This window comes from Anoplolepis gracilipes, chromosome 8, assembly GCF_047496725.1.
Source record: "Anoplolepis gracilipes chromosome 8, ASM4749672v1, whole genome shotgun sequence".
Classification (NCBI taxonomy): domain Eukaryota; kingdom Metazoa; phylum Arthropoda; class Insecta; order Hymenoptera; family Formicidae; genus Anoplolepis; species Anoplolepis gracilipes.
Genome location: NC_132977.1, coordinates 11,751,153 through 11,768,165, shown reverse-complemented (window position 1 = coordinate 11,768,165; position 17,013 = coordinate 11,751,153). Strand labels below are relative to the sequence as shown.

The 17,013-nt window shown below is 30.9% G+C and overlaps 2 protein-coding genes across 2 annotated transcripts; one reads left to right on the top strand and one right to left on the bottom strand.

Annotated features, from left to right (window-relative positions):
• Window position 1: 1 nt before the first annotated feature.
• Window positions 2–1,540, bottom strand: LOC140668351 (uncharacterized). The gene is made up of 3 exons (XM_072897288.1): window positions 1,505–1,540; window positions 571–632; window positions 2–407 (listed from the first exon to the last, which is right to left on the bottom strand). Exons 1-3 carry the CDS (start codon window positions 1,538–1,540, stop codon window positions 2–4), a joined length of 504 nt encoding a protein of 167 aa, XP_072753389.1.
• An 8,986-nt stretch (window positions 1,541–10,526) lies between these two features.
• LOC140668655 (uncharacterized) lies at window positions 10,527–15,148 on the top strand. The gene is made up of 4 exons (XM_072897862.1): window positions 10,527–10,708; window positions 11,912–11,961; window positions 12,798–13,103; window positions 13,841–15,148. The coding sequence occupies exons 1-4, from the start codon at window positions 10,697–10,699 to the stop codon at window positions 14,616–14,618; spliced, it is 1,146 nt and encodes a 381-aa protein (XP_072753963.1). The 5' UTR covers window positions 10,527–10,696; the 3' UTR covers window positions 14,619–15,148.
• Window positions 15,149–17,013: the final 1,865 nt, after the last annotated feature.

Here is a 17,013-nt window from a genome sequence, read left to right as displayed (position 1 = left end):
ACTAGTCCTCATGACCTCCGAATCCACCTTCGTCTCCGAATCCACCTCCAAAATCATGACCGCCACCGCCGAAATCGTATCCTCCACCCCCACCGCCGAAATCGTGTCCTCCACCGCCGCCGCCGAAATCGTGTCCTCCGCCACCCCCGCCGAAATCGTGTCCTCCACCGCCGCCGCCGAAATCGTGTCCTCCGCCACCCCCGCCGAAATCGTGTCCTCCGCCACCCCCGCCGAAATCGTGTCCTCCGCCACCCCCGCCGAAATCATGTCCAAGCTTAATCGGATGGCCCACAGTGTATCCGAGTACTTGGTACTTGTCGCCGCCGCCGTGGTGTAGGTGTTTCGTGATTGTATGCGTATGGTGAATGGTCTTGATTTTGTACGGCACGTGAATTATCACGTGGTTGCTATAAAGGGTAGGGAAAGTATTGAAGATTCTGATTGTTTGAGAAGATATAAGAACTATATAATTATCTCGTTGCAAGATACGAGAGATCGTATATGCTACTAACGTTTATTCTGCTTTTTGACATTATATAAAGCTTGATATAAAACTCAATTCAAACTTACTGTTCACCATGTCCGCCGGCGTTGGTCAAGCTAATTAATGAAACGACTAGGAGTAGATTCAACTAAAAATAATAAAGATTATTAATAAAGCTACATACATAAGAGTAATCCGTACTATTAACAAAAATCAGTCATTTACAATGATTGAAACGGTATGTAGTGAAAATTATAGTATTTAACGTCAAATAATGTACCAATTTAATAACACAAAAATCAGCGATTTAAAATATTATAATAAAATTATATCACGAATAACTATAATCAAAAAACTCCTATGATTTTTGTAAAAACATGTGTCATATTTCCATAAAAATATTCTAAAAATATTTATTTATTTATATTATATAAATTTTAGATAATTAAAAATTTTTTTCCCAAACTTATTAGTTAAAAATTAATTTATCTGAAATAATGAAATATTTAAATAATCTTTAAATAAAAAATATATTTCTCTCCGAATTCATCTATTAAAATTCATTATTAAAGCATACAATTATGAATATTTAGTAAACCTAATATTCCTTGTTCACCGGACATTTGCCTTTTACCAATTTAATAACACAAAAATCAGCGATTTAAAATATATTATAATAAAATTATATCACGAATAACTGTAATCCAAAAATTCTTATAGATTTTATAAAAAATATGTTATATTTCCATAAAAACATTCTAAAAATATTTATTTATTTATATTACATAAGTTTTAGATAATTAAAAATTCTTTTCCAAACTTAGATGTTATTTAAAAATTAATTTACCTGAAATATTTTTAATTTTTTAAAAATAGTCTCACAATCAGTAGCTTTTCTTTCTGATTCTATTAACCGTGCAAGTCGCAAAACGAATAATCCAAACGTCATTGTTCTCTTTGATCAAACGCGGAAATATAAAATTAAAAAAAAATCATCGCAAGTACTATAATCTATCTTACCAAAAGGTACGGTACCATCTCGCATTGTCTTGCCATTGTTCTGGCATAGGACCAGAAGGAAGAGAAGGGTATCACTTGCGATAAAGAGGACGAAACAACACAACGACGGAAAGAAGCTCGATTAATATCCAACGAGGAAACGAATTGTTCGCCCGCACTGTTGCGTTCTGACGACCGTCGTGAATACGCGTGCTGCTTTTATACACGTATACGTGATAGTGACTGGATAAGAGAATGAAAGGGAGTCTTTTACCACCTGCGTGAAAGGAATCACTCCTAGTGGCCACAAAGCCGGTGGCAAAAAGTCACCGGATCGCAGCGAAGCGAGAGAAAGAGGGTTAACGCGCTTTCCTCCCCCGCCGCTGGTTCCCTTTATGCACTTCCTCTTTTTTTCGATTAGATTCCTCCTCGCAATGAAAGGCAAATGTCCGGTGAACGGCCAAGATCAAGATCAAGAATTATAACACGCGAATCGACGGGCCGTACCATTGGTTTATTCATTTTACTAATCCTATCGACGCGTTCGCGCGAGAGGAAGAATCGCGCGGCGTCTTCTTCCTGTTGGCTTGAAATTGGAAAATTTACATTTTTTATGGTTTTATTTTTCATTACTCTCATTAAAGTCAATTTGTATTAATTTAATTATCGTGTTTCACATAATATATAAGGAAGGAATCTAGATATTTATAATACCTATAAGGAATATTATGTTTACTAAATATTCATAATTGCATTTGCTTTAATAATGAATTTTAATAGATGAATTCGGAGAGAAATATATTTTTTATTTAAAGATTATTTAAATATTTAATTATTTCAGGTAAATTAATTTTTAACTAATTTCTAAGTTTGGAAAAAAAATTTTTAATTATCTAAAATTTATATAATATAAATAAATAAATTTTTTTAGAATGTTTTTATGGAAATATGACATATGTTTTTATAAAAACCATAGGAGTTTTTTGATTATAGTTATTCGTGATATAATTTTATTATAATATATTTTAAATCGCTGATTTTTGTGTTATTAAATTGGTAAAAGGCAAATGTCCGGTGAACAAGGAATATTAGGTTTACTAAATATTCATAATTGTATGCTTTAATAATGAATTTTAATAGATGAATTCGGAGAGAAATATATTTTTTATTTAAAGATTATTTAAATATTTAATTATTTCAGGTAAATTAATTTTTAAATAATATCTAAGTTTGGAAAAAAAGTTTTTAATTATCTAAAATTTATATAATATAAATAAATAAATATTTTTAGAATGTTTTTATGGAAATATGACATATGTTTTTACAAAAACCATAGGAGTTTTTTGATTATAGTTATTCGTGATATAATTTTATTATAATATTTTAAATCGCTGATTTTTGTGTTATTAAATTGGTATATTACTTGACGTTAAATACTGTAATTTTCACTACATACCGTTTCAATCATTGTAAATGACTGATTTTTGTTAATAGTACGGATTACTCTTATGTATGTAGCTTTATTAATAATCTATTAATTTTTATATACACGGTGTCTGGTATTTTGGTGAAAAACCTGTTAATGGCAGATTCATATATATATGTAATATTATATAATAAGTATATCATATAATAATATACTTATATATAATATTATATAATAAGTAATTTATTATTTAAATATTTAAATAATCAAATATTGGAGTATATATTTATAGATAATGAAGAAATGAGAATTTTTTTGTGTTCATAATGTAAAATCAATGTCAAAAAAATCAAGGATCTTATATCGAGAGTTGATGTGCTATTTGATAATGCTTTTCTTCATTTCCTTTTAGTTTTGTATTTGAACTATATATAATAAATGCAAAATCAAACGTTACTTTGGCGTGACTAATATGTATGGAGAGATGGATAAGATAGTACTCTGCCTATATTTCTGCTTCGCTATGTTCCACTTGAAAGTTCAGTAATTGCTGCCATCTATCAGCAAGCTACTAACGAACGTAACATTTATAACATGCATCAATCATAGCACAAAATTGTATTTATCTCAATTTTTATATCAAAGTAACAGTATATAGGTACTTTATTCTTGAAAAAATGACGCCATCAGAACATATACGATTTATGGCATAGAAATGTTAAAATATAAGTGTCTTATTCGATAATTATTACATAATGATTAAATATAATTAATAAATAGTTTAGATCAATAAAATATTATAAAATATGATTAAAGGCAAACACTTATGTGTGTGTGTGAAACGATTTACGTATGATTTATAGTACGAGGAAGTGTAACTGCATAGATTATTATCTCCATATAATAATATAATTTCACATCAAAAACCGAATTAACTTAGATATGTTAAATTAAATTTATGTGATCTATGAAATGTATCAGCGAAAGTTTAATGTTTTTTATATATATGCTTAATCAAAAATACATTTATAAATACATATTTTTTTCTTTTTGATTCGGCATGAGAAATTTATTTTTCGCTCACTCCTGAATAATGCAAAGTGCTTCAGAATAAGTATTTTAGACAGATATCTTTTTTATGCGATTTTAAGATATTAAATGTCTGTCTTAGTTGTTATTAAAAAACGAGTTATTCAATGCTCAGTGCTATAGAATATTAATGTATTAAATTTTTCTGAAAGTATTATATAAATAGATAATCAAATTTTATTTTTTAATCAATTACTTTTTAACAGAATATGTATGAGAAATGCAATTACAATAATATTTAATCGCACCGATTTAAAATTGTCACAGAAAGTGACAAATCATATATTTATTAAAAGAATGACAACGTTAATATAAATGACAGATTTTAGATTGTAAAGTCGCTCACTTTCTTTTATTCTTCTTTCCTGAATGCTAGGAAGTATTAATATATTTAGATCCAATCTCAGACTTTCTCTGGGAAACGCAGTTTCTTAATTTACTTGTTCATATTGTTCTCGCTCATTTTTATTAAATTGCTTCAAAAAATTGTCACAATGGATCATGGAAATGGAAAGAAGAATCTCGTGTTATATATTACAAGAAGTATGTATCACACGTATTTCAGCGTAAGAGAGAGAGAGAGAGAGAGAGAGAGAGAGAGAGAGAGAGAGAGAGAGAGATCTGAATTTTAAATGATATATTATAATAAAAAGTAGGAAGGAAACATTACAGATTCCTAAAACACAGGACAAGAATTAGAAAATTTTATTTCTTCAAATATATGTAACTTTCCTAATAAATTATTATTAAAATTGAAAATAATAAATTATAGAAGTATGAAAATAATTAAGTTAAAAAAATAAAAATTAATATGATTTATATAAAATCTTGAAAAAAATATAAATATAATTTTTAACCGCAGGGGAAGAAATCGCAGGAAAGGCAAATATAAAGTGTATATATATGTAAGATTCGCTATCGCAAAACTATCGCCCGATCGTTGATAGATCGCGGAAACGAGAGGAATCCATTTCCCCATGAGCATTTTTATTTGCCCGTTGTGGAAGGAGCGGTGCCGATACGCGTAGACACCGACGTCTACTACAAGACGATGACCGGGCAGAACCGTTCACTCTTCGTGATTTTGCCCGAGACCTTCGTAAAACACGGTCGGGAGAAAGGGAAACTGATCCCGACGTGACTCGGCTCCGTCTCATGAAAGAACACAAATTACATGCCACGCCGATGCTTGAGGGAAAAGAAAAACGAGTAATACATACACGATACGGTCTTACCTTTTCCTTAACGCGACTCTCTCGCGAGACCGTGACAGTGAACTCTCTACTAGAGGAATCCAATCCGGCCAGGGTCGCGGTGAATGTATATACCGAGGTATTACGTTTCAATCCATCAACAGCGTCTTGGGAAAATTGCGAGACCTGAGATGTTGGACGAATATATCTATCGAATGATGTTATTCGTCAAGCCGGATTGATTTCACCAAAGGATAGCATCGTCTTCGTTGGACGATCGATTATCTTTGACCGCAACTCAAGATAAAAGCACGACAATTAGAAAGAAATGAAAAATTGATTAAAAATTGGTAAAGATCATTTCTTTTAATAGTGAAACTAGTACTGAATGTTTCAGAAATAATTATTTCTAATCTTTGTATGAAATCGTAATTATTATCATAATTATCATAATTACTGTATATTATCATAATTACTAACACAAGATAACATACAAGATTGGAAATTGTCATTTTAATCATTTCTGTGATACACGGAGAGAAATTCTTAGTACTTATTATATAAAAATTGGTAATAAAAATTAATAATAAGTTAATAAAAATTATATAGTAAGAAAGTATAGAAGAAAGAGAGGTATCTGTAAAAATATAAATCTAATTTATAGAGAGATCTAATTAAAAATTTTCAGATTCTTTGTTTTTTATTTTCTAAATATGAAGAATTCAAATCTTATTTTATATGTATAATTTTTTATACTAATGTACGGTACAAATGCTTTTTTATTATCTCTATTTTTCTGAATACATATGTTTTTCACTTTCAAATATCAGATAAATAGATTTGAATAATATTTGTACAATTTTGTTCGTATTTACTGAATAATGCAAAGAAATAACTTCGTTCAGAGAAAGTGGATATTTATTATAGTGGATTTTGTGAGCAGTTATCGATCTTCGTCAATGAAGTTTCACATTGGACAGCTTATAATCGTTCTATCAGAAAATAATAATTATTTTTGTCAGATAATAAAAACATGATATGTAGTGATTACAGATACATATATGTATATTTTGTTACAGGCATTACAAAATTGCCATTAATTGCGACAAATTATTGTAAAAGAATTAATGCACTTAATTCTAAAGCTAGTTTTTTATATTCTTGCAACAACTCTGAATTCATTTATAACGTACATTCGTCGTGAAAGTGCTGGACACTTTTTCTATCATCCACACGCAAGAGTATAACATCTCATATTTTACACATGGCATTAATAGTACATAATATTTGTTTAATAGAGAGTCTCAATGGATGGTTATAGAATATCACACATTAAGGGGAAAATATGAAGCCTAAAGTATATATATATAACGTTTCGGATCATATATTTCTCTCTTCATTTTATACAATCTCATAATAGACCAATTATCGATCATTCTTGATCGCAATTTTCTGCTTTAAAATATTTAAAGACGGAAGATATTATGATTTTCTTGTTCCGCAGTGAAATTTTTTCCAGCATGCTAAATTTTATTCCGTTATTTATGCGAATTTTGATGATCTATTCAATATAATAGCAATTATTGATTATATCTTATAGAATATTTCTTCTCCAGTTTATTTGAAGAAGTACAGAGTATAGATTAGAAACCTAGATAATCATTAAATATCCAACATTCTGTTGTTAATCATTATCTTCTATGATTTTATATAAAAGAGTTATATACACTATCATTGATCAAAATTATTGACGGATATATTTTTGTTCAAAGATAGAAAATAGAATTCACACATTAAAATATGATAAAAGAGAATTTTTATATGCATAAAAGATTATGATAAAAGATTATCATAAAAAAATTATATATAAAAGAAAAACCACCGTAAAAATTTCGCAGTATAAATATTCTATATTAAGAAAAAAAATTAAGAAACAAAATACATATTTTGTCTCATATTTTACTCATATTTAAGAGATTGCAACAATAAGTTTTCTAACAATAAGTATGAAAAATGCAAGTCTTTAGATAATTACCAAATCGTTTACTCGAAAGCGTGACTAAGAGTGGCAAAAAAAATTGCACGCTACATATGGTTATTAATTTTCAAACTGTGAGCGCACTGACTCGTGGAGTATATAAAGATTTGTAGTCACGAAAAGTTGCACTTATAAAATTGTAATTTACCTTTCTCGACAATCTACCTATTACGCAAAAATTCATACCACGCGTTATTTGAAAATTATTAGTTTGCGTTATTATTAATTTTTAAGGAAATCTTTTTTCAGCAAATGAGATTTCCGCAACTCTTTATTATTACATCTTTCGCGTTTTCTCTTTCCTTCATTTTTTTAAAGCTTCTTCAACAAATTCATTACAACTTTAATCCGAATAATTTTCGCTCCGACTACGTATCTTTTTTTTATATTCGATACACTCAAAGAAACGATCTTGCAACCTTGACAAAAATTTTCTAGGTGTAAACAATTAACTGAAACAGATAAAAATTATTAGCAAATACTGTCATACTACAGATATATTTTATAACTGTACTATTAGTGTAATTTAGACAGAGAATTTGTCTGCGATGCCTATTGTCAAGGACAATTATATTTGTGATTAATATTTGGCAATGGGATCTAAATTTTTTAGAGGTATTGCTAGAATATTGCTGCTATAAATTCTATACGTGACAATAGAATATTCCAATAGATACAAAAAGAAATCTATCTACATTAGCAAAATATATTTTTGAGTGTAAAATATGAATATAAAAAATATCTCGCGTAGTGGAGATGAAAATTGTTAATACTTTTAATTTGTTATTCTTAAGGGAGATTAAAAGAGAGATAGTACATATACGTTATTAAGGAACAAGATGCTATCTCAGATTCCTGTTGAAATAGGCATGAGGTTAGAAACTCGACCTTGAATTTGATGCAAGAAAGTATATCGCGTGAATGAACTAATTGACGCCATCGCATCCCGGCAGCGGGCCGAGAAAGGATTTGTATATGTGGACCGTAACGGCAACAATATGAAAACACGCAAATTACTCTTCTCACAGTGAAATTTTTATGTCAAAAGGATGAAAAAAGAAAAACTATGATAATAGGATTACGAGACTCTCATTGTTATGGAGAAACTATCTTATATATCCACCTTATACACGACATCCATAATATCTCATCTTTTTTCGAGGTAGAGAATAATTTGCGAAGAGACGGTTTCTAGAAGAATAAATGATTGCAAAGATGATCGTAAATTAATTTCAACTTTTGATTGCGCTCACAACTTTGTAATTAAGTCGCGCGGCCGATGATCGTTCTTTGATATCACTACGTGAATAATTAGTCGGAGGAAAGTTTTTGTTTATATCGAATCAAGAAACTGATGATCATCATCATTTACTATCAATGATATATAAAAGTTTCAATAAATACTTTCTTCCTTTCCTTAAATTATTTATGTAACATAATTTTAATCAATTTTTATTAAACTTTATATTGTAAATATTAGAATTATACTACACAGCCCAGATAGCACATGTTTGTTTTCTAAACGTATCCAATATTTTTTAACCGTCAAGCACCAATAAGAAACGTTTCAACAGAAACATTTTTAAAATCATGGTTTAAGAAACGTATTATTTATGTTTCTATAAATAGAACAAAAATTAATTTTTTAATTCAAAATTATATATATACACTTATTAAGACGATCCCCAGATAGCACAGAAAACCAAAAGATGACGAAAAGATGTCATTTTTAAGTTATCTTTCTGACAAGGCTAAAAGATGTCTAAAAGGATATCTTTCTACCTACAAAAAAAGTCATCTTTTGAAAGATGTCTAAAAGATGTCCTCTAAAAGTCATAATTAATTTTAGTCGACGAAAAGATGTCTTTTTAATCATCTTTTCGACAAGACAAAAAAGATCTATTTTATAATATATGTGTCTCTTTGTTTGCCGCTACGTGACGTGTTCAGACTTAATTATAACTCGTATTCAAGTTTTCATAACATGTATAGTAAAGCCTAAAAGAACAGGTACTAAAAGTATAATTTAAATTATGTCTTTTTTGTCAGTTTGACTTGTGATGTATTTCTCGATAAGAGATTCAGAACATGACGAAAATAGATGGATTATATGCATTATTTTATTGAATCTGTGAATGAACAAATTTTTCACAAATAAAGAAAAAAAATCGTATTTTGACAGTTTCTTAAATGTTTTTTTTTTTTTTTTTTTTTTTTTTTTTTTTTTTTGTTAAAAAATGACGTTTCCCTTAACGTTTTTTTAAGTGAACATTTTAACCAATCAGAAACGTTTCGCAGGAACCTTTGTAAAACGTTTTTGAAACGAATATGTGCTACTTGGCAGAGGTTCGTTTTATTTCAATGTAAGAAAAAAAAAAAAATGTATAAACAAAGGAATGAAATATGAAATCAGCCGGATCGATCGTGTACGTACAAGAAATGTAGAACACTTTCCGTGCGATCGTATTGACCACTTACATTCTCTTGTTATTCGCATTTTGGAAAGCAAACGTAAGGTGTGGTTTATAGATGCGTCAACACATCTTCGCACATCTACGAAAATAGCGGCTGATGAAAGCAATTTAATTTTGAGCGGAGATTTTCGATCAAGTTAGATTATTTTATCATCTTGCTGTTGACTTACGTTAAACTTGATATGTATAATAATATACAATCTTTAACGTAATTTATCAATTAAAATAAATACATTGTCCTTTATTTCGCACCCATACCTCATTCTTTGTACGTTACTTTTCATTTCCATTTCAATTATATAGCAATTAATTAATATATAGAGGCGGGAAAGCTATCTACTTTCGTCGATAGCTATCGGCTAACTTTCATTAAATAGACTCATCGGTCCAGCGTAAACCATATCAACATTTCTTTAATAGTCGTTTTGTTTTTATTTCGAGAAAGAGAGAGAGAGAGAGAGAGAGAGACTCGAGATGATAACGCCGGGAGATACACCTGTCGGACCGGACTCGGCTCATCGCTGGATCCGGCGGATATCGCGAGTACGCCCTTGTCTGTCTGACGATGAAGAAAGTGTCGATTTCTCCCTGGACAAAAATCCGCGACACAGCTCGCCCGGCCGACCCGGCTGGCCGTATTTAGCGGAGAGGAGACCGCGGAGACTGTGCGCGCTCGGCCGTTTTCCATTTCCACGTGGAGCCGGTGGTGCACGCCGGCGTTTCCACCGGGGGTGGTGGCAGGTGGGAGACGATCGCGCGCGTCTATGCTCTTTTTATCTTGTATAAAAGCGAAGAGGAGTAGCGCGGGTAGCCGCAATATCATCCGGATCGTCCGCGGTGACGAGCACGCCGAATCTCTGGCAGCTGGGCGTCTTCGGTTCGGTTGACAGGTGCAGCGAACGCGAGCCTTTTCCGGCCATCCGTGTATCGTCACATCTGCGATCGCGAAGCGGATAAAAGCGTATACCGTATCAAAATCCAAGGGCCGGCAGTATGCGGTATTCGGTGAGTTTTATTATTGTCAGAGCTTTCGGAACTTCGCGATTTGAAAGACCCACCCGCTTTCTTTGACATCGAGATATTGTTTTGAATAATTTTGGCTGATCAAGGAGTTGAATAAAAAATTCCCCGCAAATTTTTTTTTTTTAATTAACGTGTTACAAGATAAATAAGTAAATATACCTAATAGGAGAAATATAAAATCTATGGAAATTATATTCTATTTTGTATTTTGTATGTTATTATTAAGATTAATAGTAATTATTTAATAATTTATTTAATATAATTTATCAGTTTGTATTCAGAGTAACAGTGCATTCTAGTGTGCACAAAAGAAAGAATTGATTTTTATTAATTTTTAAAAATAATTTATATTAAATAATTAAGTAACAATATTTTAGGTAGTTTAGGTTTTATGAATAAACTTGTTACGTTTTGTGATTATCGTGTAGAAAAAATACAAATAAACACGTGGAAATTTATCTTGAAAAGTACTATCTACTTGCATCTATTCTGCTAATTTAAAAATCATATATAAATAAAAATATATAATGTATATGTTATATATTAATTATATATATTATATACTTATATATTATACGCTTTATCAAATAAATTTTCTGCTTTTTATAGATAATGCTTATTTATATGCAATAATTCAAAGTTATATTTTTTTGTACTTTTTATTTTTTTAATATATGCAAATAAAAATTATTATCAAATTATGTGATACTCAAAATATATCTTATCAATTCTGTTTTTATATCAGTGTTACAGTATTAACAAATTTTATTCAACTATTTATTTAAAAATTAGAAGGGTAAAATAAATACAACAGAAACATTAACAAAAATTGCAAAATATAATGTATAATATATCGTGCACAGAGAAAGTATATAATTCATTAGTTCATTATTTGAATTTTCTGTGTGAAAGTTTTAATCACGCTTATCAGTGAAACTGCAATAGAAGGGATAAGAGTGACGAGTTGCAACCTCTGCGGTTTTGATATAATTCAAACACTAAATGATAACTGCAGCGTGACGGGATTGCGTGTCATGGCGCGTGCGTAACTCTCGCAGATGCAATTGCACACGCGGCTAAACTTTTCTACGCATGTGAAAGTCTGTCAACTCGATAAGCAGTAAATGCACTTGGTCATTTACGCTTATTACCATTAAAACGCTAATCAGCAATTAATGTTCGCAGGCCCTCTGCATCCTGCTGCTGGCGATCAGCGAGCCCCTTCTCATTCACGCGTGAGTACCCGCGTTGTATTAAACTTAATTAAGGCTACGTGAGTACATTAGATTAGCAGTAAAACTGTTGAAAGTTGATGGCTATTTAAGTCCTCGTAAAATATGTTGTAAATTACCAAAGAAAAATATATATATTTTATACAAAAACTATAGAAAGCTCGTAACAACTTCATAATCATCAGTTACAGACTCAAGGTTTATAAATACAAACCGCCTTTGTAACATTAATTCAAGATTTATTAATATACGTTTTATCGATGACAAAGTATCTAGTTATAATCATCAGTCCTAATGACTAATTCTAATTGGAAGAATAACAAGAGATCATAAAATATTGAATCAATAAATATATAATAATGTCAAATAATTGTAAGGCGAAAAGAATCTCATGTAAAATTGAAAAACAAGATTTTTCTTTCGCTTGTTTATGACGTTTAGGCGACAGTTTTTTTTTTTTTTTTTTTTTTTTTTTAACAGGATCTTCAAAGTAGAACACGAATACCGCGAAATCTAGATAGATCTGGTTTTTGCTAAAATTTAAAGTGTGTGAAAGTATATTCCTTGCAATTCTTATTGTTAAGAAGCTGTTCTTCTGAATTTGTAGCACGAGCATATATTGTATTTGCATATATATTTTATAAATCATTTATATTTTATACATATATGCACATACTTATGTAGTGCATTTTTCACACAAAATTTGTTTATAATATTATTTAACGATGATTTAATTCTGAAAAAATTTTGAAGAATTTATATCTCACCTCATTTAATAATGAAAATCTTTGGTATATGTATTGGAATGTTTAATCATTCATTTCTTCCTTTGATTTCAGAAAACTACTGGTAGTCGTGCCCGTTAAAAAGACACGACGAAGTCCAGCCCCATGGCGACCACATTATAAAAAATCACCCTACGGAAGTAACGATTTTCGCAATCAGGCGTACTACGGTAATCGTTACAGCAAAAAACCTTTCCGACCATATCCCGTGGGAAGTGACGACTTCGATCAATCAGGTTACGATGCTGAGAATCACGTGTATATACCGTACGGCAAAGACATCAGTCACAGCATGACTATTGGCAAACCATACATTCCGTATAATGTCAAAGGCGGTAATTTACCATTTGGGCAAGAAAGGTAAATCTTCTTTCTCACACAATTGCCTTGCCTTAATTTCCTCACTCAAAAAAATAATCTTGCACGTTCAACAAAAATTTTCTAGGTGTAAAAAATTAACTGAAACAGATAAATTATTAGCAAATATTTTGCACTTGATCAATTTAAATGACAGAGACAGAATTGATATCGGTACTATTAGTGTAATTTAGACAGAAAGTTTGTCTCTGATACCTATCTTTAAGGCCTATTGTCAAGGACAATTATATTTGTGATTAATATTTGGCAATTGGATCTAAATTTTCTACACGTATTGCTAGAATATTGCTGCTATAAATTCTATACGTGACAAATATTTTTTCGAGTGCTATATATCCATCTTGCTCGAATTTTATTTTGTTCATCTAACATAAAATATAAAACGTCAAAGTACTTGTAAGAAGAGCATCCTTTTCCTCTCCAAACTCTTATATTGGATTTTATAAAAATGTATTCCCTTTAAAATTTAAAATTTATAAGAAAATTAATAATCTGAAAATTAGAATCTGAAATTTACAGGAAAAGAAACTTTATAAGCAAAATTTTCACTCTAAAATACTAAATTAATGATTAATAAAAGTTATGTACATATATGCATATATGTCTAAAAAAAAACTCAATCAATTAATTAATCAATTAATCTGATTATCAGTTGCCTGGTGTTATCTATTTTAATTTCCACATGTTCCTAACACGTTTCCTTAATCTTTGTTCGTCAGGTACGCCGGCGCTTACACGCGTCAACCGAGCTATCTGCCGAGCGGTATGGCGTCGGTAGGTCAGGAATACGCGGCATCGGCTTCGTCACATTCCTACGAAAGCCCGGACTCGTTCTTCTCCGACATGGATAGCGCCTCCAGGAGTGGCGACAGTTTGAAAGATACCGCCAACAAGTACTACAGCGCTCGTTCCATCGAGAAGGAACTCAGCCTGAGGAACCAGCAGGCCCTCAGCAGTATCATAGACAAAGATTTGGCGACCAAGGGCACCGAGCTGCTCGTCAAGGACGTGTCCCCGACCACGTACACTCACGTGACCGCGTCCGCTGCTGGTGCGCAGGGTGCGGTCGTACTGCCGGCTGGTATACCATCGGCTACCATCGCCGGTAACAAGAACGGTATCGTGCTGCGGGACACTGTGTCCCTGGACGAGTACCAGAAGAAGCTGGAGGAGCTCACCAAGACCTGGCCGAGCGTGTTATCCAACGCGATGCCGAATTTCGCGGCGGCTACTGGGATCCCGACACATCACCAGCAGCTGCAGACCGGCTTCCCGACCGCCGGTCTGCCAGGTTCCGTGAACCTCGCCGGCTCGACAGATTGGTTCTCCAGTTTCGCTCAGCCAAAGCAAGGCTACGCAGTGCGCGAGGACCACGGAGACTCCAGGAGCTACGACTTCAGAACGATGCCGATTCATGCCGCGTATCAACAGCTGCCATTCGGTGCAAATGTGGGTCTGCCGATTGGCGCGGGCCTCGCGCCAAGTGTTCACGGATAGACACGGATCCCTTCTTATGTCATCGGGATTTTGAAATCGATGTAATTTCGAGTTCATTTCTTCTCTACTCTAAATGCAAAATCTATCTTGTATGTTAGGATAAAAAATTTTCGCGCGAGATCTGAACTCGACAAAATTATATCGGCTCCAGGAAATGTCAATCCCTGGTACATGCTTAATAACTATAAACACGTGTGATGTTAGAATCTTGCTGAGGATTTTTCTAATTTAAATCTTGGGCATGATGTCCTCAGAGATTAATATTGTGGTCCGCTCTCTCATATTTTTTTTTATCCAGATACATAATCGGTTGATTACTGCGTATTGATCATGAAGAAATTTTTGATTCTGAAACCTTTTTATCTGTTCAGAGAATATTCCGTATATGATATAAAACAAAAATTAATAACAATAATAAAATCAAATAAACATTAAATTATGAAGTGTGGAAAAGTAATCTAAAATCTATTACAGTATTTTCTAATACTTTAAGAAATTTTGTTTTCTCTTATTTTAAAGCAGAATTAAAATGTGTGGTTGTATTTGCTAAATATTAGACGTCTTGAATAAGTTTTGTCCATTAGTTGTTTTAAATGATATATATTTCTGATTTATTTATATCGTTTTATATTTATAGTGTTATTTAAGAAAGTTAATATGACGCTGCTTGTATATATATATATATATATATATATATATATATATATATACATGCACACACATACATATATATATAAGCTCTGAATTTTTTAAAAATCTGGAGAGATCTTTTCTATGAATTTTATAATACTGTAACATTACTTTTTGCACTTTTAAATTTCCAAACTTTTGTATTTTTTACAGAATTATTAAGTATTTTATTTTTTTTGTACATGTGTTGTGTAAGGAGATTATTTTCTCCGTGGTCAATAATTAACATTATTATATATAAAATTAAAATACACTTATTGTGTGTGAACAATATTTAAAATTGTATTCTCACATATAAATTTTTTTTTATTTTACACAAGAATTTTTTTTATTTATACACAAGAATATACATTCTTTTTTAATTTACTGTTCAGATAGAAAACTCAGAAGAAAAATAATTCAAATTAAACAAATTAGCGATTATCTAAAAGTTCATAGTATTTCACTCTAAAGGAGTAGAAATGAAAAGATTTAATTTAACAAAATCATTTTTCTAGCTAAATTTAAGATTTCTAATTTTAGAAATCTTTCTACAGAAATTTTTAATTCAAATATAATTGCTAAAATATTTAATGTTGCGATTAAGAATTAGAATAAATAATAGCTTTTTCATTAAATTTTTAGTAAATGCCAATTTTCAATTTATTTATGCTATCTACAACTAAAAGATTACATGAAAGCTCAGAAATCCGACGTCTTGCGTACAGGAAGTGAATGACATGGAGCATTGTTACAGTTTCAAATATCTAAGATTTATGTGCGTAATAATATGACGATAATCTCATTCTAAAGATTGCATAAACATAAATGATATTAGGACTGTTTCAGAGGCTCATACAAAAGACAAGTTTATTATTATTCTTATGAAAGTTATACTGACACTATTTTAAGTATATATCAACTATAAAAGTAAGTGTTTAAAAATGTAAATACAAGAAAACAAATTATCAGTTTATCTCGTTAAAGTGTCTTATTGTTAGCGTGATAGGTTTTTTTATATGTTTTGTGTTGTATTTTATGTTAGTTAAAGATACTTTAATTATTCCAGAAAATGGAATAATCTTTAAATTATTTGTATTACTATATATGCATATATTTGATACTTGCTTCATTACGTAGACGAGGAATATATATATATATATTCCGATATATCATGTATATCAAGCATATACCTAATTAAATTTAAAATTTAATTTAAGTATGAAATATTATACAAATATATTTGCAATGTTTGACAAAAAATATATGTGACGTATAATAAGTAAGTTTGTACACTCAAGTAATAATAGTCCCAGAGAACTTTTATCTTTCCTGGATTTTAGTAAATAGTAGTTATAGCGAAAAAGTGGTCATCTATTGCACAATTTCATTATTTTTTAATTATTCAAGTATAAATATAAGAGTTATCAGATAAAGAAATCATTAAATTGGTTAAATAATTTTTGCGATAATTAAAATCGGCAGAAACAACATCTTCTTTTAACTACCATCAATTTAATAATATTAAAAGTCACAATTTTTTGTTCGACAAGGAATTATTGCCCCGATAATTTAACCTAATGGCTTTCCTGGTAAAAATAACAACCGAGGAGACACTCGCAGGTAGGTAATAAACGTCCAGGACGGCTGTTAAATCTGACTAGACGGAAATCGCGTTTCCACGGTCGAGTGGTCATGCAGGCGACTGTAAAAAGTGGTTTTTTTA